The sequence below is a fragment of the Caretta caretta genome, chromosome 28 (genome assembly GCF_965140235.1).
Source record: "Caretta caretta isolate rCarCar2 chromosome 28, rCarCar1.hap1, whole genome shotgun sequence".
Lineage (NCBI taxonomy): Eukaryota > Metazoa > Chordata > Testudines > Cheloniidae > Caretta > Caretta caretta.
The window spans coordinates 505,565-533,367 of record NC_134233.1 but is presented as its reverse complement, the minus strand read 5'-3'; the positions used below and the strand labels follow the sequence as shown (position 1 = coordinate 533,367).

At 61.1% G+C, this 27,803-nt stretch overlaps 2 protein-coding genes across 2 annotated transcripts; both read left to right on the top strand.

The window, feature by feature from the left end:
- Window positions 1-264: 264 nt before the first annotated feature.
- On the top strand, window positions 265-5,464 carry LOC142070211 (uncharacterized). The gene is made up of 4 exons (XM_075123750.1): window positions 265-1,230; window positions 1,564-2,301; window positions 2,653-3,568; window positions 5,460-5,464. The coding sequence occupies exons 1-4, from the start codon at window positions 265-267 to the stop codon at window positions 5,462-5,464; spliced, it is 2,625 nt and encodes an 874-aa protein (XP_074979851.1).
- Window positions 5,461-22,451, top strand: LOC142070210 (uncharacterized). The gene is made up of 14 exons (XM_075123749.1): window positions 5,461-6,219; window positions 7,399-8,003; window positions 9,228-10,659; window positions 11,002-11,677; window positions 13,707-14,324; window positions 15,556-15,671; window positions 16,084-16,142; window positions 17,545-17,690; window positions 18,381-18,449; window positions 18,560-18,722; window positions 20,829-20,990; window positions 21,542-21,648; window positions 22,031-22,089; window positions 22,410-22,451. Exons 1-14 carry the CDS (start codon window positions 5,461-5,463, stop codon window positions 22,449-22,451), a joined length of 5,013 nt encoding a protein of 1,670 aa, XP_074979850.1.
- Window positions 22,452-27,803: the final 5,352 nt, after the last annotated feature.

Sequence of the window (27,803 nt, the reverse complement as noted above, 5' to 3'; positions counted from 1 at the left end):
GCCACCACCTCCTCCTCCTCCACCCCGACCAGCACGGCCACCACCTCCCTCACCTCCACCTCTCTCACCACCACCCCTACCAGCACTGCCACCACCTCCTCCTCCTCCACCCCAACCAGCACGACCACCACCTCCTCCTCCTCCACCCCCACCAGAACGGCCACCACCTCCTCCTCCTCCACCCCCACCAGCACGGCCACCACCTCCCTCACCTCCACCCCCACCAGCACGACCACCACCTCCGCCACCTCCACCCCCACCAGCATGACCACCACCTCTCTCACCACCACCCCTACCAGCACGGCCACCACCTCCTCCTCCTCCACCCCTACCAGCACGGCCACCACCTCCTCCACCTCCACCCCGACCAGCATGACCACCATCTCTCTCACCACCAGCCCTACCAGCACGACCACCACCTCCGCCACCTCCACCCCCACCAGCATGACCACCATCTCTCTCACCACCAGCCCTACCAGCACTGCCACCACCTCCTCCTCCTCCAGCCCCACAAGCATGGCCACCACCTCCTCCTCCTCCACCCCCACGAGCACGACCACCACCTCTCTCACCACCACCCCTACCAGCACGGCCACCACCTCCTCCTCCTCCACCCCAACCAGCACGACCACCACCTCTCTCACCACCAGCCCTACCAGCACGACCACCACCTCCTCCTCCTCCACCCCCACCAGCATGACCACCATCTCTCTCACCACCAGCCCTACCAGCACGACCACCAACTCCGCCACCTCCACCCCCACCAGCACGACCACCACCTCTCTCACCACGAGCCCTACCAGCACGGCCACCACCTCCTCCACCTCCAACCCCACGAGCACGGCCACCACCTCCCTCACCACCAGCCCTACCAGCACGACCACCACCTCTCTCACCACCACCCCCACGACCACGGCCACCACCTCTCTCACCACCACCCCCACCAGCACGGCCACCACCTCCTCCACCTCCACCCCCACGACCACGGCCACCACCTCCTCCACCCCCACCCCCACCAGCACGGCCACCACCTCCCCGACCCCCACCCCCACCAGCATGACCACCACCTCTCTCACCACCACCCCTACCAGCACGGCCACCACCTCCTCCTCCTCCACCCCCACGAGCACGGCCACCACCTCCCCCACCTCCACGCCCACCAGCACGGCCACCACCTCCCCCACCACCACCTCTCTCACCACCACCCCTACCAGCACTGCCACCACCACCTCCACCCCCACCCCCACGGCCACGGCCACCACCTCCTCCACCCCCACCCCCACCAGCACGGCCACCACCACCTCCTCCTCCACCCCGACCAGCACGGCCACCACCTCCGCCACCTCCACCCCGACCAGCACGACCAACACCTCCCCCACCTCCACCCTCACCAGCATGACCACCACCTCTCTCACCACCACCCCTACCAGCATGGCCACCACCTCCTCCACCCCCACCCCCACGACCACGGCCACCACCTCCCCCACCCCTACCCCCACCAGCACGACCACCACCTCTCTCACCACCAGCCCTTCCAGCACGGCCACCACCTCCGCCACCTCCACCCCCAAGAGCACGGCCACCACCTCCTCCTCCTCCACCCCCACCAGCACAGCCACCACCTCTGCCACCTCCACCCCGACCAGCACCACCACCACCTCCTCCACCCCGACCAGCACGACCACCACCTCCGCCACCTCCACCCCCACCAGCACGGCCACCACCTCCTCCACCTCCACCCCCACGAGCATGGCCACCACCTCCTCCTCCTCCACCCCGACCAGCACGGCCACCACCTCCCTCACCTCCACCCCCACCAGCATGACCACCATCTCTCTCACCACCAGCCCTACCAGCACGACCACCACCTCCGCCACCTCCACCCCCACGAGCACAGCCACAACCTCCCCCACCTCCACCCCCACCAGCACGGCCACCACCTCCCCCACCTCCACCCCCACCAGCACGACCACCACCTCTCTCACCACCACCCCTACCAGCACGGCCACCACCTTCTCCACCTCCACCCCCACGACCACGGCCACCACCTCCTCCTCCTCCACCCCCACCAGCACGGCCACCACCTCCACCCCGACCAGCACGACCACCACCTCCGCCACCTCCACCCCGACCAGCACGACCACAACCTCCGCCACCTCCACCCCCACCAGCACGGCCATCACCTCCCCCACCTCCACCCCCACCAGCACGACCACAACCTCCGCCACCTCCACCCCCACCACCTCTCTCACCACCACCCCTACCAGCACCTCCACCACCTCCTCCACCTCCACCCCCACGACCACGGCCACCACCTCCTCCTCCTCCACCCCCAGCAGCACGGCCACCACCTCCTCCACCCCCACCCCCACCAGCACAGCCACCACCTCTGCCACCTCCACCCCCATCAGCACGGCCACCACCTCCTCCACCTCCACCCCCACGAGCACGGCCAACACCTCCCCAACCCCTACCCCCACCAGCACAGCCACCACCTCTGCCACCTCCACCCCCATCAGCACGGCCACCACCTCCTCCACCTCCACCCCCACGAGCACGGCCAACACCTCCTCCTCCTCCACCCTGACCAGCACGGCCACCACCTCCCTCACCTCCACCCCCACCAGCATGACCACCATCTCTCTCACCACCAGCCCTACCAGCACGACCACCACCTCCGCCACCTCCACCCCCACGAGCACGGCCACAACCTCCTCCACCCCCACCCCCACCAGCACGGCCACCACCTCCCCCACCTCCACCCCCACCAGCATGACCACCACCTCTCTCACCACCACCCCTACCAGCACGGCCACCACCTTCTCCACCTCCACCCCCACGACCACGGCCACCACCTCCTCCTCCTCCACCCCCACCAGCATGGCCACCACCTCCTCCACCACCACCCCCACCTCCACCCCCACGGCCACCACCTCCTCCACCCCCACCCCCACCAGCACGGCCACGACCTCTCTCACCACCAGCCCTACCAGCACGGCCACGACCTCCTCCACTCCCACCCCCACGACCACGGCCACCACCTCCTCCTCCTCCACCCCCACGACCACGGCCACCACCTCCTCCTCCTCCACCCCCACCAGCACGGCCACCACCTCCTCCTCCTCCACCCCCACCAGCACGGCCACCACCTCCCTCACCTCCACCCCCACCAGCATGACCACCACCTCTCTCACCACCAGCCCCACCAGCACGGCCACCACCTCCTCCTCCTCCACCCCGACCAGCACGACCACCACCTCCGCCACCTCCACCCCGACCAGCACGACCACCACCTCCGCCACCTCCACCCCCACCAGCACGGCCACCACCTCCGCCACCACCACCTCCACCAGCACGGCCACCACCTCCTCCACCCCCACCCCCACCAGCACCTCCACCACCTCCTCCACCCCCACCCCTACCAGCACCTCCACAACCTCCTCCACCTCCACCCCCACGACCACGGCCACCACCTCCTCCTCCTCCACCCCCACCAGCACGGCCACCACCTCACCCACTCCCACCCCCACCAGCACGGCCACCACCTCTCTCACCACCACCCCTACCAGCACGGCCACCACCTCCTCCTCCTCCACCCCCACCAGCACGGCCACCACCTCCTCCTCCTCCACCCCCACCAGCACGGCCACCACCTCCCTCACCTCCACCTCTCTCACCACCACCCCTACCAGCACTGCCACCACCTCCTCCTCCTCCACCCCAACCAGCACGGCCACCACCTCCTACACCTCCACCCCCACGACCACAGCCACCACCACCTCCTCCTCCACCCCCACGAGCATGGCCACCACCTCCCCCACCGCCACCCCTACCAGCACGGCCACCACCTCCCCGACCCCCACCCCCACCAGCATGACCACCACCTCTCTCACCACCACCCCTACCAGCACGGCCACCACCTCCTCCTCCTCCACCTCCACCAGCACGGCCACCACCTCCTCCTCCTCCACCCCGACCAGCACGGCCACCACCTCCCTCACCTCCACCTCTCTCACCACCACCCCTACCAGCACTGCCACCACCTCCTCCTCCTCCACCCCAACCAGCACGACCACCACCTCCTCCTCCTCCACCCCCACCAGCACGGCCACCACCTCCTCCTCCTCCACCCCCACCAGCACGGCCACCACCTCCCTCACCTCCACCCCCACCAGCACGACCACCACCTCCGCCACCTCCACCCCCACCAGCATGACCACCACCTCTCTCACCACCACCCCTACCAGCACGCCCACCACCTCCTCCTCCTCCACCCCTACCAGCACGGCCACCACCTCCTCCACCTCCACCCCGACCAGCATGACCACCATCTCTCTCACCACCAGCCCTACCAGCACTGCCACCACCTCCTCCTCCTCCAGCCCCACAAGCATGGCCACCACCTCCTCCTCCTCCACCCCCACGAGCACGACCACCACCTCTCTCACCACCACCCCTACCAGCACGGCCACCACCTCCTCCTCCTCCACCCCAACCAGCACGACCACCACCTCTCTCACCACCAGCCCTACCAGCACGACCACCACCTCCTCCTCCTCCACCCCCACCAGCATGACCACCATCTCTCTCACCACCAGCCCTACCAGCACGACCACCACCTCCGCCACCTCCACCCCCACCAGCACGACCACCACCTCTCTCACCACGAGCCCTACCAGCACGACCACCACCTCTCTCACCACCACCCCCACGACCACGGCCACCACCTCTCTCACCACCACCCCCACCAGCACGGCCACCACCTCCTCCACCTCCACCCCCACGACCACGGCCACCACCTCCTCCACCCCCACCCCCACCAGCACGGCCACCACCTCCCCGACCCCCACCCCCACCAGCATGACCACCACCTCTCTCACCACCACCCCTACCAGCACGGCCACCACCTCCTCCTCCTCCACCCCCACGAGCACGGCCACCACCTCCTCCACCTCCACCCCTACCAGCACGGCCACCACCTCCCCCACCTCCACGCCCACCAGCACGGCCACCACCTCCCCCACCTCCACTCCCACCAGCACGACCACAACCTCCGCCACCTCCACCCCCACCACCTCTCTCACCACCACCCCTACCAGCACCTCCACCACCTCCTCCACCTCCACCCCCACGACCACGGCCACCACCTCCTCCTCCTCCACCCCCAGCAGCACGGCCACCACCTCCTCCACCCCCACCCCCACCAGCACAGCCACCACCTCTGCCACCTCCACCCCCATCAGCACGGCCACCACCTCCTCCACCTCCACCCCCACGAGCACGGCCAACACCTCCCCAACCCCTACCCCCACCAGCACAGCCACCACCTCTGCCACCTCCACCCCCATCAGCACGGCCACCACCTCCTCCACCTCCACCCCCACGAGCACGGCCAACACCTCCTCCTCCTCCACCCCGACCAGCACGGCCACCACCTCCCTCACCTCCACCCCCACCAGCATGACCACCATCTCTCTCACCACCAGCCCTACCAGCAAGACCACCACCTCCGCCACCTCCACCCCGACGAGCACGGCCACAACCTCCTCCACCCCCACCCCCACCAGCACGGCCACCACCTCCCCCACCTCCACCCCCACCAGCATGACCACCACCTCTCTCACCACCACCCCTACCAGCACGGCCACCACCTTCTCCACCTCCACCCCCACGACCACGGCCACCACCTCCTCCTCCTCCACCCCCACCAGCATGGCCACCACCTCCTCCACCACCACCCCCACCTCCACCCCCACAGCCACCACCTCCTCCACCCCCACCCCCACCAGCACGGCCACGACCTCTCTCACCACCAGCCCTACCAGCACGGCCACGACCTCCTCCACTCCCACCCCCACGACCACGGCCACCACCTCCTCCTCCTCCACCCCCACGACCACGGCCACCACCTCCTCCTCCTCCACCCCCACCAGCACGGCCACCACCTCCTCCTCCTCCACCCCCACCAGCACGGCCACCACCTCCCTCACCTCCACCCCCACCAGCATGACCACCACCTCTCTCACCACCAGCCCCACCAGCACGGCCACCACCTCCTCCTCCTCCACCCCGACCAGCACGACCACCACCTCCGCCACCTCCACCCCGACCAGCACGACCACCACCTCCGCCACCTCCACCCCCACCAGCACGGCCACCACCTCCGCCACCACCACCTCCACCAGCACGACCACCACCTCCTCCACCTCCACCCCCACCAGCACCTCCACCACCTCCTCCACCCCCACCCCTACCAGCACCTCCACAACCTCCTCCACCTCCACCCCCACGACCACGGCCACCACCTCCTCCTCCTCCACCCCCACCAGCACGGCCACCACCTCCTCCACCCCCACCCCCACCAGCACGGCCACCACCTCACCCACTCCCACCCCCACCAGCACGGCCACCACCTCTCTCACCACCACCCCTACCAGCACGGCCACCACCTCCTCCTCCTCCACCCCCACCAGCACGGCCACCACCTCCTCCTCCTCCACCCCGACCAGCACGGCCACCACCTCCCTCACCTCCACCTCTCTCACCACCACCCCTACCAGCACTGCCACCACCTCCTCCTCCTCCACCCCAACCAGCACGGCCACCACCTCCTCCACCTCCACCCCCACGACCACAGCCACCACCTCCCCCACCGCCACCCCTACCAGCACGGCCACCACCTCCCCGACCCCCACCCCCACCAGCATGACCACCACCGCTCTCACCACCACCCCTACCAGCACGGCCACCACCTCCTCCTCCTCCACCTCCACCAGCATGGCCACCACCTCCTCCTCCTCCACCCCGACCAGCACGGCCACCACCTCCCTCACCTCCACCTCTCTCACCACCACCCCTACCAGCACTGCCACCACCTCCTCCTCCTCCACCCCAACCAGCACGACCACCACCTCCTCCTCCTCCACCCCCACCAGCACGGCCACCACCTCCTCCTCCTCCACCCCCACCAGCACGGCCACCACCTCCCTCACCTCCACCCCCACCAGCACGACCACCACCTCCGCCACCTCCACCCCCACCAGCATGACCACCACCTCTCTCACCACCACCCCTACCAGCACGGCCACCACCTCCTCCTCCTCCACCCCTACCAGCACGGCCACCACCTCCTCCACCTCCACCCCGACCAGCATGACCACCATCTCTCTCACCACCAGCCCTACCAGCACGACCACCACCTCCGCCACCTCCACCCCCACCAGCATGACCACCATCTCTCTCACCACCAGCCCTACCAGCACTGCCACCACCTCCTCCTCCTCCAGCCCCACAAGCATGGCCACCACCTCCTCCTCCTCCACCCCCACGAGCACGACCACCACCTCTCTCACCACCACCCCTACCAGCACGGCCACCACCTCCTCCTCCTCCACCCCAACCAGCACGACCACCACCTCTCTCACCACCAGCCCTACCAGCACGACCACCACCTCCTCCTCCTCCACCCCCACCAGCATGACCACCATCTCTCTCACCACCAGCCCTACCAGCACGACCACCACCTCCGCCACCTCCACCCCCACCAGCACGACCACCACCTCTCTCACCACGAGCCCTACCAGTACGACCACCACCTCTCTCACCACCACCCCCACGACCACGGCCACCACCTCTCTCACCACCACCCCCACCAGCACGGCCACCACCTCCTCCACCTCCACCCCCACGACCACGGCCACCACCTCCTCCACCCCCACCCCCACCAGCACGGCCACCACCTCCCCGACCCCCACCCCCACCAGCATGACCACCACCTCTCTCACCACCACCCCTACCAGCACGGCCACCACCTCCTCCTCCTCCACCCCCACGAGCACGGCCACCACCTCCCCCACCTCCACGCCCACCAGCACGGCCACCACCTCCCCCACCACCACCTCTCTCACCACCACCCCTACCAGCACTGCCACCACCACCTCCACCCCCACCCCCACGACCACGGCCACCACCTCCTCCACCCCCACCTCCACCAGCACGGCCACCACCACCTCCTCCTCCACCCCGACCAGCACGGCCACCACCTCCGCCACCTCCACCCCGACCAGCACGACCACCACCTCCCCCACCTCCACCCTCATCAGCATGACCACCACCTCTCTCACCACCACCCCTACCAGCATGGCCACCACCTCCTCCACCCCCACCCCCACGACCACGGCCACCACCTCCCCCACCCCTACCCCCACCAGCACGACCACCACCTCTCTCACCACCAGCCCTTCCAGCACGGCCACCACCTCCGCCACCTCCACCCCCATGAGCACGGCCACCACCTCCCCCACCTCCACCCCCACCAGCACAGCCACCACCTCTGCCACCTCCACCCCGACCAGCACCACCACCACCTCCTCCACCCCGACCAGCACGACCACCACCTCCGCCACCTCCACCCCCACCAGCACGGCCACCACCTCCTCCACCTCCACCCCCACGAGCATGGCCACCACCTCCTCCTCCTCCACCCCGACCAGCACGGCCACCACCTCCCTCACCTCCACCCCCACCAGCATGACCACCATCTCTCTCACCACCAGGCCTACCAGCACGACCACCACCTCCGCCACCTCCACCCCCACGAGCACAGCCACAACCTCCTCCACCCCCACCCCCACCAGCACGGCCACCACCTCCCCCACCTCCACCCCCACCAGCACGACCACCACCTCTCTCACCACCACCCCTACCAGCACGGCCACCACCTTCTCCACCTCCACCCCCACGACCACGGCCACCACCTCCTCCTCCTCCACCCCCACCAGCACGGCCACCACCTCCACCCCGACCAGCACGACCACCACCTCCGCCACCTCCACCCCGACCAGCACGACCACAACCTCCGCCACCTCCACCCCCACCAGCACGGCCATCACCTCCCCCACCTCCACCCCCACCAGCACGACCACAACCTCCGCCACCTCCACCCCCACCACCTCTCTCACCACCACCCCTACCAGCACCTCCACCACCTCCTCCACCTCCACCCCCACGACCACGGCCACCACCTCCTCCTCCTCCACCCCCAGCAGCACGGCCACCACCTCCTCCACCCCCACCCCCACCAGCACGGCCACCACCTCCCCCACCCCCACCCCCACCAGCACGGCCACCACCTCTCTCACCACCAGCCCTTCCAGCACGGCCACCACCTCCGCCACCTCCACCCCCACGAGCACGGCCACCACCTCTGCCACCTCCACCCCGACCAGCACGACCACCACCTCCGCCACCTCCACCCCCGCCAGCACGGCCACGACTTCCTCCTCCTCCACCCCCACCAGCACGGCCACCACCTCCGCCACCTCCACCCCGACCAGCACGACCACCACCTCCGCCACCTCCACCCCGACCAGCACGAACACCACCTCCCCCACCTCCACCCCCACCAGCATGACCACCACCTCTCTCACCACCACCCCTACCAGCACCTCCACCACCTCCACCCCCACGACCACGGCCACCACCTCCTCCTCCTCCACCCCCAGCAGCACGGCCACCACCTCCTCCACCCCCACCCCCACCATCACGGCCACCATCTCCCCCACCCCCACCCCCACCAGCACGGCCACCACCTCTCTCACCACCAGCCCTTCCAGCACGGCCACCACCTCCGCCACCTCCACCCCCACGAGCACGGCCACCACCTCTGCCACCTCCACCCCGACCAGCACGACCACCACCTCCGCCACCTCCACCCCCGCCAGCACGGCCACGACCTCCTCCTCCTCCACCCCCACCAGCACGGCCACCACCACCTCCACCCCCACGACCACAGCCACCACCTCCTCCACCCCCACCAGCACGGCCACCACCTCCGCCACCTCCACCCCCACGACCACGGCCACCACCTCCTCCTCCTCCACCCCCACCCGCACAGCCACCACCTCTGCCACCTCCACCCCGACCAGCACGACCACCACCTCCGCCACCTCCACCCCCACGAGCACGGCCACCACCTCCTCCTCCTCCACCCCCACAACCACGGCCACCACCTCCCCCACCTCCATGCCCACCAGCACGGCCACCACCTCCGCCACCTCCACCCCCACCAGCACGACCACCACCTCCGCCACCTCCACCCCCACCAGCACGGCCACCACCTCCTCCACCTCCACCCCCACGACCACAGCCACCACCTCCTCCTCCTCCACCCCCACCAGCACGACCACCACCTCCCCCACCACCACCTCTCTCACCACCACCCCTACCAGCACTGCCACCACCTCCGCCACCTCCACCCCCACGAGCACGGCCACCACCTCCTCCTCCTCCACCCCCACGACCACGGCCACCACCTCCTCCACCTCCACCCCCACAATCACGGCCACCACCTCCTCCTCCTCCACCCCGACCAGCACGACCACCACCTCCGCCACCTCCACCCCCACCAGCACGGTCACCACCTCCCCCACCTCCACCCCCACGAGCACGGCCACCACCTCCTCCTCCTCCACCGCCACGACCACGGCCACCACCTCCTCCTCCTCCACCCCCACCAGCACGGCCACCACCTCCGCCACCTCCACCCCCACCAGCATGACCACCACCTCTCTCACCACCACCCCTACCAGCACGGCCACCACCTCCTCCTCCTCCACCCCCACCAGCACGGCCACCACCTCCTCCACCTCCACCCCCACCAGCACGGCCACCACCTCCTCCACCCCCACCCCCACCAGCACGGCTACCACCTCCTCCACCCCCACCCCTACCAGCACGGCCACCACCTCCTCCTCCTCCACCCCCACCAGCACGGCCACCACCTCCTTCTCCTCCACCCCCAGCACGGCCACCACCTCCCTCACCTCCACCCCCACCAGCATGACCACCATCTCTCTCACCACCAGCCCCACCAGCACGACCACCACCTCTCTCACCACAACCCCTAGCAGCACGGCCACCACCTCCTCCTCCTCCACCCCGACCAGCACGGCCACCACCTCCTCCACCTCCACCCCCACCGGCACGGCCACCACCTCCTCCACCCCCACCCCCACCAGCACGGCCACCACCTCCTCCACCTCCACCCCCACCAGCACGGCCACCACCTCCCCCACCGCCACCCCCACCAGCACGGCCACCACCTCCTCCACCTCTACCCCCACCAGCACGGCCACCACCTCCTCCACCTCTACCCCCACCAGCACGGCCACCACCTCCTCCACCCCCACCCCCACCAGCACGGCCACCACCTCCTCCTCCTCCACCCCCACGAGCACGGCCACCACCTCCCCCCCCACCAGCACGGCCACCACCTCCCCCACCACCACCTCTCTCACCACCAGCCCTACCAGCACTGCCAGCACCTCCTCCTCCTCCACCCCCACGAGCACGGCCACCACCTCCGCCACCTCCACCCCCACCAGCACGGCCACCACCTCCCTCACCTCCACCCCTACCAGCACGGCCACCACCTCCCTCACCTCCACCCCCACCAGCACGGCCACCACCTCCTCCTCCTCCACCCCAACCAGCACGGCCACCACCTCCTCCTCCTCCACCCCCACCAGCACGGCCACCACCTCCTCCTCCTCCACCCCCACCAGCACGACCACCACCTCCGCCACCTCCACCCCCACCAGCACGGCCACAACCTCCTCCACCCCCACCCTCACGAGCACGGCCACCACCTCCTCCTCCTCCACCCCCACCCCCACCAGCACGGCCACCACCTCCTCCACCCCCACCTCCACCCCCACCAGCACGGCCACCACCTCCTCCTCCTCCACCCCCACCAGCACGGCCACCACCTCCTCCTCCTCCACCCCCACCAGCACGGCCACCACCTCCTCCTCCTCCACCCCCACCAGCACGGCCACCACCTCCGCCACCTCCACCCCCACCAGCACGGCCACCACCTCCGCCACCTCCACCCCCACCAGCACGGCCACCACCTCCGCCACCTCCACCCCCACCAGCACGACCACCACCTCCTCCTCCTCCACCCCCACCAGCACGGCCACCACCTCCTCCACCCCCACCCCCACCAGCACGGCCACCACCTCCTCCACCCCCACCCCCACCAGCACGGCCACCACCTCCTCCACCTCCACCTCCACCAGCACGGCCACCACCTCCTCCTCCTCCACCCCCACCAGCACGGCCACCACCTCCTCCACCCCCACCCCCACCAGCACGGCCACCACCTCCTCCACCTCCACCTCCACCAGCACGGCCACCACCTCCTCCTCCTCCACCCCCACCAGCACGACCACCACCTCCGCCACCTCCACCCCCACCAGCACGACCACCACCTCCTCCACCCCCACGAGCACGGCCACCACCTCCTCCACCCCCACCGGCACAGCTTCCTCCTCCTCCCCTTCCACCACAACCTCTGTGCCCCCTAACTGCACAGTTACCAGCCCTTCCACATGGCCGTCCACTACCCCAATCAGCACATGTCCTGTCACTTCTACCTGTTTTGTCCCAACTATGTGCGTCGTTCCTACTCAGGACTGGAGTACCCCGAACTGGGGCAGTACTACCCCAGGTGAGTCTTCACATGGCTTATGGATTGGGCTATTGCTGATGTGACCTTCTTGTACTCTGGGTCGTCACTGTGGAAAACCATCAAAGTCCCCAGCAATGCACGTTTTTTAACTGTGCTGGTATGAGCCATGCATAACTCTTCCCTTATGTAAATATGGAGTTACTCTTCCCTGATCATAATCCATTTTAACTCCTGATTGATAAATATGGAGTAAGTCTTCTCTGACGTGACTACAGAATGACTCTTCCCGGGTCTGCGTCCAATGTAGCATCTGACTCTTGTAAATATGGAGTCACGCTTTAGCAGACTTCAACCAGTTTAACCTCTAGCTTGTTTCAATGCAGTGTAACTCCTCATTGATGAACGCTTGAAAGAGGGCTGGTGAAAAATTTCTATGAAAAAAGACATTTCCTGGCCGAAAAGTTCAGTTTTTACAGAATTTTTTTTGACCAGCACTTTAGCTGCCTACAGCTCAAGCCAGACAAATTAAACCTGGATATTTGGCACAAATGTTTAAAAATTAGGTTAATGAACCATTGAAACAGTCTCCCAAGAGCATTGGTGGAGAAACTGTCTGTTGATGTTGTCCAATTCAGTTTGGATGCCACTGTAGAAGATGCATTAGTCCAAGGTGAAATTCTCTGGCCACTTTTATACAGGAGGTCAGACCCAATGCTGAGAGTCCCTTCTGAGGCCCACTGGTCTGAATAATCTTATTTACATCAGGGGTAAAATTGGGAGTGAATTTCTCCAATTTCAGAGCTGCTACAGTGCTGTAATTGACATCAGATCCCAACCCTGAGTTTAAGACCCTGTTTACGTTCGAGAAATTTCCACTGGTAGAAGCAGATTAGTGTAGTGGACTTGGTGCAGATTCCTAATGTAGATGCACTTCACTGAAACAAGACCCAAATACCTTACACTGGGGCAAATATCTTTAGTGTATAGAAGCTTAAGGAGTCTGACTTGAGACTAGGAGACTGAGGCCTACTAGTTAGAGGGGGGGCTGGGAGCCAGGACTCCTGGGTTCTCTCCCCGGCTCTGGGAGGGGAGTAGGGGATGGTGGGTGAGAGCAGGGGGGCCTGGGAGCCAGGACTCCTGGGTTCTACCCCTGTCTCTGGGAGGAGGTGTGTATCACTGAGATAGACTTTCCTGGCTCTCACTAACACTCACGGTGGATGTTTCTTCCTTTCAGTTTCCTGCCAGCATGGTGGCACATACAATGGGATCAGGTGCATCTGCGTCCCTGGTTTCTCCGGCCCCGTGTGCGCCTCCCATGATGCCAGCAAGGCCTGCCAGAATGGCAGCACTCCCGTTGGTACCAAATGCATCTGCCCACCGGGTTACTATGGCGACCTGTGTGAATCCTATAACGCCTCCAGGGACTGTCAGAACGGTGGGACTCCGGTGGGAATTGAGTGCCTCTGCCCACCTGCGCACTACGGCTCCCGGTGTGAATTGAATAACACCACCGCCGGCTCCACCACTACCAGGTCCCCTACCACCTCACCTGTCACCACCACCTCAAGCACTGTGTCCCCTCCCACTGCATCCCAGAATACCACCACGCCACGTACCACAACGGCCACATCCCAGGATACCACCACGCCACGTACCACAACCACCACATCCCAGAAAACCACAACTACCATGCCACGTAGCACCACGACCACCACCCGAAGTACGTCTACGCAGGATGTCTCCCCCACCTGTGAGAACGGGGGAACCTGGATGAATGGTGGATGCCAATGCACGTCCAGTTTCCAGGGACCAAAGTGCCAATACGCCGCAGAAGTCATTGAGGTCAAACTCGGTAATGAAAACCTGTGTAAATTGATCCTTCTGTCTGGAGCCTAGACTCTCCCAATAGAGTCATCCAAGCCTGATGGCCAGGGCATGGGTGGCCAGACCTGGCCACAGTCAGGGGACAGGAGCCAAGAATCAGCTGGATCAAGATAACAGGGGGTGAGAGGCAAGAGACAAACAGGAGGTCAGGAACCACAAATCAGAGGACAGGAGTCAAGCTGGGTTGGAAATTTAAGCCAGGAGAGCAGGACCAGGGTTGGTGTGTGGCTGCTTCTGTGAACACTGTGGGCCTGGGTTTGAGACCCATGAGTCATGACATCAAAGCCAGACAGGACCATTGTGACCATCTAGTCCAACCTCCTGTATAACCCAGGCCGGAGACCTGCCCTGCACAGTAATTCCCAGAGTAGATCTGTTTGGAAAATATCCCCTCTTGATTTTAAAATTGCCACTGATGGAGACCCCACCATGACCCTGGGGAAATGATTCTCACTGTTAAAAATTGACACCTTTCCGGGCCAAATTTGTCTAGCTTCATCTTACAGCCCTAGGAGGGGTTAGACCTGCCTCTGCTAGACTGAAGAGCCCATTGTTAAATATTTGCTCCCCATGTAGGTACTGACAGATTGGGATCAGTCACCCCTTCACCTTCTCTTTTCCAAGCTAAATAGACTGAGCTCCTGGTGTTTCTCACACTAAGGCAGGTTTTCAAGCACTCCATGAGACCTGTGGAAACCCAATCAGGGATGTCCCACCTGGGCCAGGATCCAGGATGACTAGTCCCATGCAGGAGCACTGTTAGCATTCGAGGGGGTCATGTGGCTGGGGCTGTGAGCCAGAACCCAGTAAGGCAGCATGGCTGGCTTGTAGGAAAGTGAGGTCTTGAATCCTGGAGACCTAACCTAGCAGGCCTGTCCAGGTGGGACAACCTGGTTCTGTTCCCGGACTGGGGGAGGGCGGTGAGGAAACACTTTCAGTGGCAGGATGGCGGGTAGTGAAAAGACAAGTCTTCCTCCTCACTGGCCCCCTCTGGCTAGGTAACAAATGATGTGATGGGTTCTGAAGGGCAGTAGAGTCCTTTCCCCTGGCCCTGGATGCTGGGGATCCTGGGATGTGCGCATCAGGAGAGCTAACAAGGACCCCTGAGGGGAGAAGGCAATTCCCCTCTGCCATTCCCATGGTTTCTGCCGATTTTCACTGTGTTTCTTCCCCCCCCCCCCCCCAACGCCCCAATGAAGAGGTGAATGTAACAGTGGACGTGAAGCTGCAGATCACCAGCCACAAATTCACCCCTAAGCTGGAGGACAACACAACTCAAGAATACAAAATCTTTACCTTGCACTTCAAACAGCAGGTGGGACCCGGAGGAGCAACCGGGAAGGGGGAGTTAGTGAGAGAGAGGCCCCCAATGGGGTGGAAAGTCGGGGGGATGTGGGGGAACTTTCCAAGAGAGGTATGAGGTCAGGGGATCATCTCCCAGGGGAAGGGCTGGGAGACCCATTGCTGGAGACGTTGGGAGCTAGGGCTGGGCACAATGCTGGGGAATGGGATGATCCCAGCCCACCAGAGGGGAATAGACTTAAATGGGTCTTTCCCAGTGCTGAGCACTGGTTTCCTGGGGAGCGTCCAGGTGGGAGTATGTTCGCTGCTTAGGTATCATGGCTGGGAACCTTGCCAGCCCCCTGGGCTCGCCAGGGCCCCATCTCAATGGGGTGGGGCCGTTCAGGGCAGCCTCTGCCAGTGACGTGTGCCCCATTTCCTTCCAGATGAAGTTGGTTTACAGCAGTATCGCAGGGTACAAAGACGTGGTGATCCTGAAACTGACGTGAGTATTCCCCAAAGCTCCGCCCACAACCTGAGCTCCGCCCACAAGCCACCACCCATCCTCTGTGAGACTCCTAAAGGAGACTCTGCCTGCAGTAGGCATGTGTGTGTGTCTTTGACACATGGTTGGTTCTTTGGCATCAGCGGTTCACCAGTGTTCAGAGCCTTTCTGGGCTGCATCTGTTAGGAGGAGACATCGGTGCTACAGGTCAGGTCTATTCTTGGTGCAATCCTATTTATCTACCAAGGAAAAAAATGTCCACAGTGTCCAGCTTCCCTGAACGCAGCAGCATGTCCCTTGCTCAGAAATCCTCACATCTACAGCTCCTGTGGGCTCTGTGCCCAGAGAGCGCCCTCTCTCTCTCTGTTTTCTCAGGGCCAACTCACGACTGCTTCTCCTGGCACCCACCACCTGCAAATCAATATCCTAGCTCCTGTTTTGCAACCAGGGAAACCCCCTGTTCAGCCCACACGGTTTAGTGGCAGTGTGCCATGGGCAGTAGCCTCCATTGTTTGTAGCTCTCTCAGCTGCATAATGGGGCTTAATTGTTCATTCCACTGACTCTGAAAGAGGGTAGTTGGAACAGCCTGTTGGCTTTCATGAGGTCTGTGATTGTCACTGGAGCTCAGAGCCCCTTCCCAGCAGATGGTGGCATCTTTCAGCTCAGTATGTTCAGCGTGAACAATATTTGTCCATCCTTGTCCTTCCTTCCCGGTCCAGAAACAGTTAACAGTGTTGATGTTGAAAGGTGGGTCCCTTTGACTTTCACGTTGATCGGCACCTGCTTCTGGGGATGGGAGTGTCGTTAGGTCCAGTTCTGGCATCCGCATTTTTGAAAAATCGGAGAGGGTGCAGTGAAGAGCCACAAAAATGATTTTAAGGGCTGACAGTGAGGGACTTGGAGATTTATCTGTTTAGTTTATCAGTAGGACGATCCAGAGGTACTTACCCACCACACCCAGGCATGCCTATGGTGGCTAAGTACCTCCACGGGGAGCAGATACAGCACAAGAATCACATTAAAGCCGGATAAATTCAACTTAGAAATAAGGCAAAATGTTTTCCAAGTGAGGGTGATTAACAAACACCAAAGGGAAGTGGTGGCTTCTCCATCTCTTCCTGTCTTCAGATGGATGCCTCTCTGGAAGGTGCTTTAGCCAACCACAAGTTATTGAGCCGGTACGTTTCTCCAGCCTGGGTTACACAGAAGGTCGGATGAGATGAGTCACTGCTCCCTTCCGACCGTAAACCCCATGAATATATTAATCAAATTCATGGGCATTGGTGCCTCACCCCTCTGTGCCTGGGTGACAATCTCCACACACATGCTCTGCAGTGGGGATCGGAGCGAACACCCCAGGAAGGACGGACATGCCAACCCAAGGTGGGTTTGTTCCTTCAGGCAGGGCAGCGTCGTGGTGGATCACATTGTCATCCTGGCTTTACCTGTCACTGAGGAACTCAACATGAAGGTTGAGAACGTGGCTGAGCAGCTGAAGACGCAGATAGAGATGGCGGCTGAGAACCAGAACTGCAATGGCAGCTCCTGTGAGTCTCTGTGCAGTGAGGGCAGATGAGGCTGGGTGGAGAGGGGACAGATCCATGGTCTTGGGAGGAAGATTCTCCATCATTCCACCCCCAATCTCTGCCGGGGGGCTGGAAGATAGATAGATAGATAGATAGATAGAGGGGGTGGATGGGGATAGATAGATAGAGGGGGTGGATGGGGATAGATAGCTAGATAGATGGGATGGATGGAGAGGATGGGAAGTGTGACGGGGATGGAGAAAGTGAGGAATGGATGGAAGAGTGTTTGTGGTGATGGATGGAGAATGGAAGGGTGGGTGGAGGCTGTTTGTGGGGATGGATGGAGGGATGGAGGGTGTGTGTGGGGAAGGGAGGGATGGGTGGAGGGGTGTTTGTGGGGATGGATGGAGAGAAAAGCATTGACCTCTGTGATTTCAGTGGCTGGCCCGAGTTCACAGAGAACAGCTTTCTTCCTTTCCCCTCACACCACGAGGCCCACGGGCGGTCCTTTCACAGGCCCAGACAGGGGTCAGGTCGTCAGCCAGGCCTTTTCCAACCCCCAAGTCAGTGGCAAGGCCCGTGCAGCGTGGGGAGCTTCGGGGGCCACAAGGGGGGGTGTGCAGCTGAGGGGCGACCATCCCCATCTCTCACTCCCGCTCCTGACCAACCCTGGGTCAGCTTACTAAGAGCTGCCTGTCCCGTATCTTCCAGCCATGATGTGTTTCAATGCCTCCTCCGCTGACGTCTCAAACGGGACAATGCCAACGTTCAACGGCACCGGTGAGTGACCCACGGCCGCCCGGCGGGGGAGCGGCGCTGGGGCGGGACAGAGGGGGTGTCAGTGTTTCCTCTGCAGCCAGCGACCCATGACCCCTCTCTCACCTCTGCAGAGTACTGCCAGGAATCAGCCCCCGAAGGCTACGGGCAGTTCTACTTCCCTAACCTCACCAAGTCCGGCCTCTCCTGCATCTCCAACTGCACCAAGAGCACGCCTGGCTTCATTAACTGCAACCACGGGCAGTGCCAGCTGACGCGAGCCGGCCCCCAGTGCATGTGAGTTGTGCGTGTACACGCCCGTGCACACACGCACACGCCCGTGCACACACGCACACACGCGCCTGCCTGCTGTGCTCGCGGAATCGCTTTGACCAGCCCCCGAGAAACCCCAACTGCTTCGGAAACGTCAGGACGAGCCGTTTCGTTTCGACCTGACCCCAAGCTGTTTTGGGTTCTGTTCCGGGGCACTTTACCAGAAGTGAAGGAGGACTGGACTGGCAAAGTAGCCGGAGGAGGGGCCCTCCTGGTAACCCTTTAGCCCAAGGATGAGGGGGAAACGCCCTGGGATCCGGCAGGTCAATTCTCCCCTCTGCTAGATATAGACTTGTAGGACTGGAAGGGACCTCGGGAGGGCATGTACTCCAGTCCCCTGCACTCATGCCAGGACTAAGCATTATCTCCATCCCTGACAGGGGTTTGTCTGGGGAGGAAAGATCTGAATTTGGGTCTGTAGCACTGCAGGGGAGAGGCGATGGGCTATTCCCACGTGGGGCTTTCTCAGGCTCTCCTAGTGTAGCTGTTCCACGTTGTATAAATAATTAACTAGCCATTGGAGGAGGGATTTGAACTTGAGCCTTCCACAGCCGACCGAGGGACCCCAAGCACCAGGCTGTAGATTCATTCTCGCTCGCTTTCACTGTCGTTATGAATGATGGCCCCAGCACCCTCTCCTCCTCCTCCAGCTGCCCTGTGACGCTCGTCCTCTGTTGCTTTTGTTACGAACACCTGACTGAGAAACGAAAAATGTTGGGTCAGGTCAAAGAGGTTTTGTTTCCGTGTGACTTGAAAGTTTTTCCTACTTTTCCATTTGACCCCCGCAATTTTCGCACCAGCTCAGCTTTGGCTCAACGTGAAACAATTATTTCTCTGTTTTGTGTTTGCTCGAGTGGCCGTTGAATGGGAAAACCCATGATTGGCACAGTTGTGGCCTCTGTGCTTGGCTCCAGCATAGCCTGCATGGGATAGCTAAGACTTGGGATAGTTAAGTCCCAGGCAGACCAAAGAGCTACAAAAGAATCTCTCAAAACTGGGCGACTGGGCAACCAAATGACAGATGAAATTCAAGGTTGATAAATGCAAAGTGATGCACATTGGAAAGCATAATCCCAACTATACATATACAATGATGGGGTCTAAATTAGCTGTTACCACTGAAGAGAGAGATCTCAGCGTCATTGTGGATAGTTCTCTGAAAACTTCCACTCAATGTGCAGCGGCCATCAAAAAACTGAACAGAATGCTGGGAATCATTAAGAAAGGGATAGATAATAAGACAGAAAATATCATATTGCCTCTATATAAATCCATCTTGAATACTGCGTGCAGATCTCGTAGCCCCCATCTCCAAAAAGACATATTGGAATTGGAAAAGGTTCAGAAAAGGGCAACCAAAACGATTAGGGGTATGGAACGGCTGCCGTATGAGGAGAGATTAATAAGACGGGGACTTTTCAGCTTGGAAAAGAGACAACTAAGGGGGGATATGAGAGAGGTCTATAAAATCATGACGGGTGTGGAGAAAGTGAATAAGGAAGCGTTGTTTACTTCTTCTTGTAACACAAGAACTAGGGGCCACCCAATGAAATGAATAGGCAGCAGGTTTAAAACAAACAAAAGGAAGTATTTCTTCACACAACGCACAGTCAACCATCCTTGCCAGAGGATGTGGTGAAGGCCAAGACCATAACAGGGTTCAAAAAAGAACTAGATAAGTTCCTGGAGGACAGGTCCATGAATGGCTATGAGCCAGGATGGGCAGGGAAGGTGTCCCTAGTCTCTGTTTGCCAGAGGCTGGGAATGAGCGACAGAGGATGGATCACTTGATGATTCCCTGTTCTGTTCATTCCCTCTGGGGCACCTGGCATTGGCCACTGTTGGAAGACAGGACACTGAGCTAGATGGACTGCTGGTCTGACCCAGGTTGGCCATTCCTATAACTCGGATCCATGGAGAAGGACCCGGGCACAGCAGGGACCGCTCACTGGAAACAGAGAATCCTGACTGGATGGGGGATCCCAGGGAAGTGGCTCGGGAGACAGGATGGGGCAGGACAGGAAAGGGGCTGGGTTGGGGCTGATCTCACCCCCTGCATCTCCCCCACAGCTGCTCCGAGACGGGCTTGTACTGGTACCCCACAGAGCGCTGCGCCACCCGCATCAGCAAATTGGCCGTTGGTCTGGGCATGGCCGTCGCAGTGCTGGTGATCGTGAGCGCCATCCTTGGTGTCTTTCTGTTCAGAGCCAAGAGGATGAAAACCCAGTTCAGGTAACTGGGCCGGGAACACATGGGTCGGCCCAGCCTTCAACTGAGATGGTGTGAGCCTGCGGTTAGAGCAGGGGGGGCTCGGTGCCAGGACTCCTGGGTTCCCTCTCTGGCTCTGGGAGGGGAGTGGGGGCTGGTGGGTTAGAGCGGGGGGGGGATGGGATCCCGGACGCCTGGATTCTCTCCCCAGCTCTGCCCACCACGTCTGTACCTCAGTTTTCCCCTATCCCAAGTGGGGATAATGTTCTTTCCCGGGGCAGAGGTGGGTCATGAGGCTCTGCCGAGGAAGGTTTGCTGTGAGCTCTGAGGGGTCCCAGTATCTGCAGTGGGGGTTGGGTCTGGTAAGAGTTGGACCCTCACCCCTTTGAGTCGAGGGGCAGGTCCAAAAGGTGGGATCAGAGGGGCTGCCCCACAGCCATGGGGCAGAGGGAGGCCGAGTCAGATGCCCTCAGAGGCCCAGCGTGGTGGTGGAAGCTTCAGCGACCTGCCCGCGGGACCCTGTGCACCGAGCGGCCCAGCACTGATGGCCATGGCTATCGCTGCTCCCCCTGCAGCCTGCACTTGGACAATGACACTGAGAAATGGTACGAGAACGACTATGCCGAATGGAACACTGCTGGGAGCTTCTGCATCAGGAACGAAGGAGCCAACTTCGACAAAGGTAACGCTGGATCCATCCCGGGCTGGGCGAGATGGGCTGGTGGGAACCCCTGGGCCAAGGAGGGTGGGGGGATAGCTCAGTGGTTTGAGCATTGGCCTGCTAAACCCAGGGTGGTGAGCTCATTCCTTGAGGGGGCCATTGAGGGATCTGGGGCAAAAATTGGGGATTGGTCCTGCTTTGAGCAGGGGGTTGGACTAGATGACCTCCTGAGGTCCCTTCCAACCCTGATAGCGTGTGATTCTATGACAACCATCCACGGAGACTGGGTCAGTGCCATCAGTGGGGGAAGGTGGCTCTGAGGGATTCCTTCGAGAGTGTGGGGGTCCTGGCCACGCGTCCACCAGCTGAATCCTCCACCTTCCTAACCCTTCTCTCTCGCCAGGTTCGGACAGCACCAACTCCTTCAAGGTTAACATGGAATCCATCGACAGCTCTCTCCCGGTAGGTTTGGCCATATCGGTCCCCTCCTGCAGCTGCACACTCTGCTCCGGACGGGAGACGTGTGCATTAAGGAGCCATTGGGTGGCAAAGCCACTCCGGTGCACAACTAACCTGCTCGGGCAGCCCAGAGAGAGACGCATCCCTTTCCAGATGGAGACCTCTCTCCTGGGAAGCCAGGACTCTGCAGAAGATTTGGGGGGGGCTGGATAATCAGCCTAATGTGAGCTCCCGGTGCAATGCTGTGGCCAAAAGGGCCGATGCGATCCTGGGATGCGTAAAGAGGGCTCTGCTCATGGTCCCCCCACTTCTCACCCTCCCAGGTGCACATCCAGAGGCCGGAGATTGTTGTGACCCAGCTGTGAGCTGGGCCCAGGCCCCCTGGGGAGGAGCGGGGGATGCGGCCTGAGGCACCATGGACCTCCGGAGAAGAGCATAAATGTTTCCACACCGCAGCTCAGGGAGGCTGGAGGAGGGCCAAGAGGGGAGGCCAGGCAGCGCAGGGGCCAGACGGCTGCGGGACTTGGTATCATCTTCAGGGAGCCTCCTCACCTCAAACATCCTCCTCCCTCAGCAACCACCCTCCACATCCTTCCGGTCCCCAATCCCAGCTCCCCTGTCTGGGACACAAGGGCCCTGCTGCTGGGGTGTCGGTGGCGCTGCCTAATGGCCCCATGCAGCCCCCTGGAACAATTACTGAGAGGGGGTCCTGGAGGAGCCGATTCTCCCCTTGCCTTTGTGTAAATCAGGAGTAACTCTGCTGGGGCAAATTCCCCTCTCGCTCCTCCGGTGTAAATCACGAGTAACTCCACTGGGACTAATTCCCCTCTTGCTTCCCCCATTGTAAATCAGGAGTAACTCTGCTGGGGTTTATCAGGCTGGTTCCCCATGCGCTTGCCCTGGTGCAGCACAGGGAATGGGAGCTCAGCATCAGGCCCCTCGAGGGGGGCGTTCGCCCTGCCCAGCCGCCTGCCCCTGGCAGGATGTGAGCTTTAGCGGCTCCAGAGCCAATCTCCACAGGCACGATGCAGATTTTCCTGTCCGCCTCCACCCTCGCCCTGCTGACCCCAGCACAAGGGCCGGCCTTACGGAAAATGATGCCCTGGGTGAAAGTGTATTTTGGTGTCGCAGGCCCCCAGTGCTTCCCTGGGCTACCCACCCATCCCCCCTGACCCCTACTGCTTCCACAGGCTCCCCACCCATTCTCCCTGCTCCTACTGCCTCCCTGGGCTCCCCACCCATCTCCCCTGGCCCCCGCTGCTTCCCTGGGCTCCCCACCCATCCCCCCTGGCCCCCGCTGCTTCCACAGGCTCCCCACCCATTCCCCCTGCTACTACTGCCTCCCCGGGCTCCCCAAACATCTCCCCTGTCCCCTACTGCTTCCCCAGGCTCTCCACATATCTCCCCTGGCTCCCGCTGCTTCCCTGGGCTCCCCACCCATCCCCCCCGGCCCCCCGCTGTCTCCCCTGGCTCCCCACCCATCTCTCTAGCCCCTGCTGCTTCCCCGGGCTCTCCACCCATCCCACCTGACCCCTGCTGCCTCCTTGAGATCCTCCCACCATTGCCCAAGCTGCCTTCCATGGCCTCACATCCCAAGCTTGCCCCACTCCTTGCCTCTTGACCATGGCACCCCAGTGCTTAATTTGTGAAGCCGTGGCACCTCTGGGCTCCTGGCCAGCAGCTGCCACCCTACAGCCACCCAGCTCTGAAGGCACCACAGCAGCACAGAAGGAAAGGAGACAATACCGTGCCATGCCACCCGTCCTTGTGAGCTGCTGCTGGCAGCAATGCTGCCTTCCCTGCTGGGCACCCAACCAGCAGCCGCAGCTCTCCAGCCGCCCAGCCGGTGCTTAATTTGTGCTGGGGCTAAGCCCTTAGCAATGCTTTCATTACAAATTAAACAGGGCCGTGCCCTCCCCTGACCAAAGCACCATGGGCCATCACCCACGTCACCCAGCCCTAAGGCCGGCCCTGCCCAGCACATGCACTTTAGCCCACGTCTGGCACCTGCCCCGGCCCGGTTAAGGCTGGCGAGTCCCGTCAGCAGCCCATGGGGACGGGTCTGGGGTGGGGGGCAGGGCGTGTCCCTTGTCCTGCTCTTGCACTCTGTCTAAATGAGAAGACTTGATTCTGCAATAAAATGATGATCGATGATGCATTCGTGTTGTTTTATTTCAGCGAACCCCCCATCCATGGTGTGGTAGCTAGTGCCCAAGCAGCCCCTGCCCATAGGACACCCCCTTCCTCCCCACCACCAGAAGGACAGGCAAGCAGCCAGAGGCTGGCGGGCAGGGGCACAAGAAAGGGGAATCCTCAAACAAGAAAACCCTGCAAGCCACATAGAATCATAGAATCATAGAATATAAGGGTTGGAAGGGACCCCAGAAGGTCATCTAGTCCAACCCCCTGCTCGAAGCAGGACCAATTCCCAGTTAAATCATCCCAGCCAGGGCTTTGTCAAGCCTGACCTTAAAAACCTCTAAGGAAGGAGATTCTACCACCTCCCTAGGTAACGCATTCCAGTGTTTCACCACCCTCTTAGTGAAAAAGTTTTTCCTAATATCCAATCTAAACCTCCCCCACTGCAACTTGAGACCATTACTCCTCGTTCTGTCATCTGATACCATTGAGAACAGTCTAGATCCATCCTCTTTGGAACCCCCTTTCAGGTAGTTGAAAACAGCTATCAAATCCCCCCTCATTCTTCTCTTCTGCAGGCTAAACAATCCCAGCTCCCTCAGCCTCTCCTCATAACTCATGTGTTCCAGACCCCTAATCATTTTTGTTGCCCTTCGCTGGACTCTCTCCAATTTATCCACATCCTTCTTGAAGTGTGGGGCCCAAAACTGGACACAGTACTCCAGATGAGGCCTCACCAATGTTGAATAGAGGGGAACGATCACGTCCCTCGATCTGCTCGCTATGCCCCTACTTATACATGGCAGAGACACGTCTCTCAGAGGGATTTCAAGGAGCAGGGACCCTGCAGATGATCTCAGCAAGCCTGCAGCAGGCTGGGGGGGGTGGCTTAGGAAGACAGGACCCCCGCCATGCACAGCGGGACCAAGGTATGGAGGGGTTGGGGCTCTGGGGTAGGTGCATGAAGCTGCGCTGAACCAGAGAGGAGCAGGCATAGAGCTCTGAAGGGGGTAGATGTCCCAGGGCCCCGCTGCACTAGGCACTGTACGTTATTTATTATGTGTATTATGGTAGCTCGGTACACCTACCCCATCATGGCCTGGGGCCTTGCTGTGCTAGGTGCTGTATGTTATTTATGAGGTGTATTACAGTAGCGCTTAGGCACCCCCATCTTGGCTGCAGCCCCCCTGGTGCTAGGAGCTGCACAGACAGAGAACAAAGAGCTGCTGTCCGCCCCACAGAGCTGGCGAGCTCAGTCTTAGCCAAGCAGCCCCTGAGGGAGCCGGCCAGACCAGCACCTGAGGACATGAGGGGCCGATATGGAGCAGGGGTTTCCGCACACCAGCGGCCTCCCTGCTGGCGAGTCTAGGTGGGCACCAGGGCATGGGAGAGTTTTAAGGAGGATCTGATGTGGTCTCTGCCCCTTCCTGGAGGCCAGCCAGCCCGCCCTGCACCATTATCAAGCCCAGCTGGGAATGGAGTGGGTGTTGGGGGAGGGGTGGTGAGAATCTGGCTGGGGGGAGCAGCAGACAGGGGATCCCATGGTCTTTCTCATGGCTCCAGGAGCTGGGCTGGGATTTTCCAACATGCCCAGGTAAGCTGGGAGCCCAAATCCCCTGGGGAAGTCAGTGGGGCGGCGAGGGGATGCTGGCTCCCACATTACTGGGGGACATCAGGGGCGTTCCCGCTCCTCCTGTGACGGGACACCCCAGAGAAGTATCACCCTGACCAGCAGAGCCCTGAGACCAGAGTGATGGGTTAGCGGCTCACACCCACTGCCACTTCGTCCCCCCACCTGCCTGTGGTCCACCCGGCTCTGGTGCAAAATGCTCCCCCCTTTCCCCCGAGCATGGCTCACCGCATGAACGCCTGCTTTGCTGCAGGTTGTGTGTGTCTGCCTTCTCGCCTCTTAAACTGGGGAGAACGGTGATTAATTTTCCCCTGGGGTTTATACCCTTCTGTTTTGGGTATGGGCATCCGCAATCTCCGCAGCCCATAGGACTGACTCAGGGTCCCTATCACACACAGCGGCTCTCACACGGTCAGGCACAAGGTCTAAGAACTGTTCCAAAGTTATTAACTCCAGCAATTTTTCAAAACTCCCATGCGCCTTTGCTCCCATAATCCACTTTTTAACAAAAGCCACCAGCTTATGAGCACATTCTACAAAAGTACCATCATTGGACATCTTAAACTTTCTACACTTAACCCTGTAAGTCTCAGGAGTAACCCTGAACCGCCTCAACACAGAATCCTTAAACCGCTCATAATCCAAGGCTTCTTGTTCCCTTAATTCATTAAATATCTCCCTGGCTTTCCCCGTCAATCTGGTCAGCAGGACAGGCATTTGCTGACCATCAGGGATCCCATGCAGAGTGCATAGATGTTCGAAGGTAGACAAAAACTCCTCTAGGTCTTCACTATCTTTGTAAAGGGGACAGATCCTTTCCCAATTTCTTTCGTTATGGCAGGAAAGCGGAGCACCAGGTGGTGATGACTTTCTCTGCTCTTCCAATACCTGGAGCTGAAGTTGGTGAGCCCTCTCCATGTGCCTCTTAGGAGCCCCTTGCTCAGCTTCCTTCTTTCTTTCAGCAGCTTCTCTTTCTAATTCAGCCATTCTTTTGCTTTTCCAGCAATCGAAGGTCTGCTAGTTTCCGTTCATGCTCAAGTTGCAGTTTACTTGCTGCCTTTTGCATTCTAATTGCTTCTGCAGCTTCTGTAGCCTCAGGTTAAGGGCTGTGCTCCTGCCTCCTGAGCACTGGCCACTAACAGATCTCTCAGTTCTTGATTTGTAGCTTTCCTTTTAAAGCTTCCCCTTTTCTGATCACAAATCTTCCAGGGCTCTTCTTTGCCAAGGCCCTCATATGCTCTTTGCTCTCCCATTGCAACTGCTCTTTAACCAACCAAACTCTCAAAACCAAAATTCAAATTCGGATGGCGTGGGGTTCTGACCCAAAGCTTAATTGACCTGGTTCTGTGGATCCTGCCGACTACGCCCCTGTAACGAGGCTGCCTTTGCTAGGACACAACTGAGAGTATCGATTCAGGACAAATTGCTTAGCGCAGGGCAGTTACAGCCCAGAGCTGGGTGTCCTTTATTATTACTGCCAGACAGAGAGGACTTTGGTTTTACCCCACTGGCTAACCATAAGTCACACAAGCAATTTCCTTAGACACTCCAGTTTCCCAGTACCGCCACCAGCATCGCTCCTTATGGGGATGACTGTTTATGAAAACCAATACTCCAGTAAAAGAAAAAAAAGGGTTCTTCTGATCCCAAAGGACCAAGCCCCAGACCCAGGTCAAATGATAACTTAGATCTTATCCAAAATACACGTTTATAGCCAATTCTTTTTAACTTAACTAAAATTTGTTAAAAAAGAAAAGAGAGAGAGAGAGTTGGTTGAAAGATCAATCTACATACAGACTTGAGTTCAATTTCTTGACGTCCAGTTACCTAGTGTCACGGAGTGTGGGGGAGTCCAGGCCCTGCACCCCTCTTCCAGGGATTCACTGAGACTCTCAGCCAGCCAGTAAAACAGAAGGTTTATTGGACAACAGGAACACAGTCCACAACA